Consider the following 2,249-nt stretch of genomic DNA (forward strand, 5'->3'; position numbering starts at 1 on the left):
CGAGCGTTCTGGTGTTTATGGCTTCTCTCGGACTTCCGGTTTTTGCTAAGGTTTCTTTCACCTCACCTAGCTGCCTCACTACTTCCTGCAGCGTTTTATTAACATTTTTGGCTTCCTCGAGGGGCCCCTGGGTTTCAAAGTCAAGCCAACTGCGTATGCCTTTGGTTTCTTTTTGGGTCTCTTTTATGTCCATCCTGGCTTGGTTTACTTCGGAAGTCAACGTTTTGATGACTTCCGTGATGGTTTGATTATGGGCCCTTTCGATTTTGACAAGTTCTTATGAATGCCTTAAACGTTCTTTCTCCAGGTTTAGTTTGTGCCTTGATCTAGAGTCCGAGAGTGCCAAAACTATTTCGTAAAGAGACTGCAAACTCTCGAGTGCCGTTTGCTTGCAGTCTTTTTTCATATTACACGCTGCTTCTATGGCCTCTTTGCCTTCAAGCAGCCTCTGGTTTGCCTCTTTGGTGGCCAGGTCCATTTCGACGCCCCAGCCCCTCCCGGAGTACCTAATAATGCTCTGCCTGCATCTCTCCGAACCAGGCGAGTCGGAGAAGGGGGATCCCTCGTCGGTGTGTAATTGACTTGTGGGAGTTCCTTCCCGGTCTCGTCGGGCACCGGGATTCGGCGAGGCTGATTGCTTTCCGGGGGAAGCGCTGCTGGCTATCGTGTGTGAGGCTGTGGCTGCGGTGTCTGGCATTTCTGTGGCAGGACTTGCCGAGGGCGACGACTGCCCCGTTCGTTCGCTTTTCCTTAAGATCTTTTCTCTTAGAGATTTTTTTTTTTTTTTTTAAGAGGGGAATGCTTTATGCATACGCCGTGTCCCGGGGGGGACACGGTAGTTATGCGAGATTCTCTCCCCTAATGGGAGCATACCCGCTAAACCACCTCTGTTCCTCCTACTGCGTATAGTGACGGGGTCACGGGTACTGCTTTCGCATATCTTCCGCGGCCCCGTCTGCGCTAGCCGCCGCAGCAGCTTCTCCACTGATAGTGGGCTACGCCCACCAACCTCCATTGGGGAGGCGCGCCGGGAACCAAGGCGCGCCGTCCTCCTGGCCCTTTGAAGCGGGTGACAGGTACCCCCGTACCTGCCACCACAGGGCTATGGAAGCCGGGGAGGCGGTTGTCCCACCTCCCCAGCCCCCAACGGCGGATCTGATGTTAGGTCCCGCCGTCGACCTTACCGGGCCGCAGAGGGGCTGGATAAGCCAGTACCCCCCCCCACGGCCCCACCACACATCCGGCCACGAGGGGTGCAGGGTGGCAGGATAAACCAGTACCCGCCCACACCCCCCGCGGCCCCACCGCACATCCGGCCACGAGGGCTGCAGGGGGCAGGATAAACCAGTACCCACCCGCAGCCCCCACGACCCCACCACACATCCGGCCACGAGGGATGCAGGGTGGCAGGATAAACCAGTACCCGCCCACACCCCCCGCGGCCCTACCTACAGGCCCTCACAGGGGCAGACCCGCGAACATAGTCCACCCCTGGAGGCCTCCCCCAGGTGGGCCGGCCCGGCGCGCTACACTCGGCGGCTCCGGGGGGCAAGCGGCCAGTCCTGCACGCCGAACCGACCCTGGTTCCTCTTAGCTTCGCCGTGGGTGAAAATCCCACAGGTACTAGAGCCCCACCGCCACGACAAGGCGGGAACCGTTGGTGGGGTTCTCTTAGAGATCGCAGAGGTCTCTTTGGCTGAGCAGCGGTGGTTTTGACCTCCGTCGCCACAGGTTTTACAGTCCCTTTATCTGCCATTTTTTTTTTTTTTTTTTTTTTTTAAATTATGATTTACAATTTGCTTACAATTACCTTACTTCTAACTTAACCTATTTGCAGGAACTCACTGATGCCGGCTGGTGTTGTGCCGCTGTGCAATCCGGAGTACGTTGCGAGTTGTCCCGATGTTCTGGACTGTAGATGTTGGGTGTTCTTTCAGAATTTTATTTTGTGTGGGTGTTGAATTTGTTAATTCTGTTGGGGCCAAAATGCGCGTTTTGCTCTCCCGAGTAAAATGAGCCGTCACTCGGGGGGTCTAGCTCTTCTGGTTCCCGAGATAGCTTGCGGGGGTTGAGGTATCCTTAGGAGTGGGGGGCGGGGGGGGGGTGAGGTATCGTGGGGTGGCGTTTGGGACAGGATTTTTTTTTTTCCCCCCTCTGTGAAGCGGGGGGGGGGGGCAGGGGCCCACAATTGGATATCAGTGGGGTGGAAAGGTCTTCGAGTCCCGAGTCGAATAAGCCCTAACTCGGTT

General features: G+C 56.2%; 1 protein-coding gene across 1 annotated transcript; it reads right to left on the minus strand.

Moving 5' to 3' along the window:
• Positions 1-277: 277 nt before the first annotated feature.
• LOC123722942 lies at positions 278-1,770 on the minus strand. The gene is made up of 2 exons (XM_045685496.1): positions 1,680-1,770; positions 278-773 (listed from the first exon to the last, which is right to left on the minus strand). Exons 1-2 carry the CDS (start codon positions 1,754-1,756, stop codon positions 278-280), a joined length of 573 nt encoding a protein of 190 aa, XP_045541452.1. The 5' UTR covers positions 1,757-1,770.
• Positions 1,771-2,249: the final 479 nt, after the last annotated feature.

The sequence above is a fragment of the Papilio machaon genome, chromosome W (genome assembly GCF_912999745.1).
Source record: "Papilio machaon chromosome W, ilPapMach1.1, whole genome shotgun sequence".
Classification (NCBI taxonomy): Eukaryota; Metazoa; Arthropoda; class Insecta; order Lepidoptera; family Papilionidae; genus Papilio; species Papilio machaon.

Bases quoted from the DNA above. Each gene is read 5' to 3' on its own strand.
- LOC123722942 (XM_045685496.1), bottom strand. From the start codon at position 1,756: ATGGCAGATAAAGGGACTGTAAAACCTGTGGCGACGGAGGTCAAAACC. The intron at 774-1,679 runs ATCTCTAAGAGA...AAAAAAAAAAAA, and splicing joins CAGCCAAAGAGACCTCTGCG to ATCTCTAAGAGAAAAGATCT.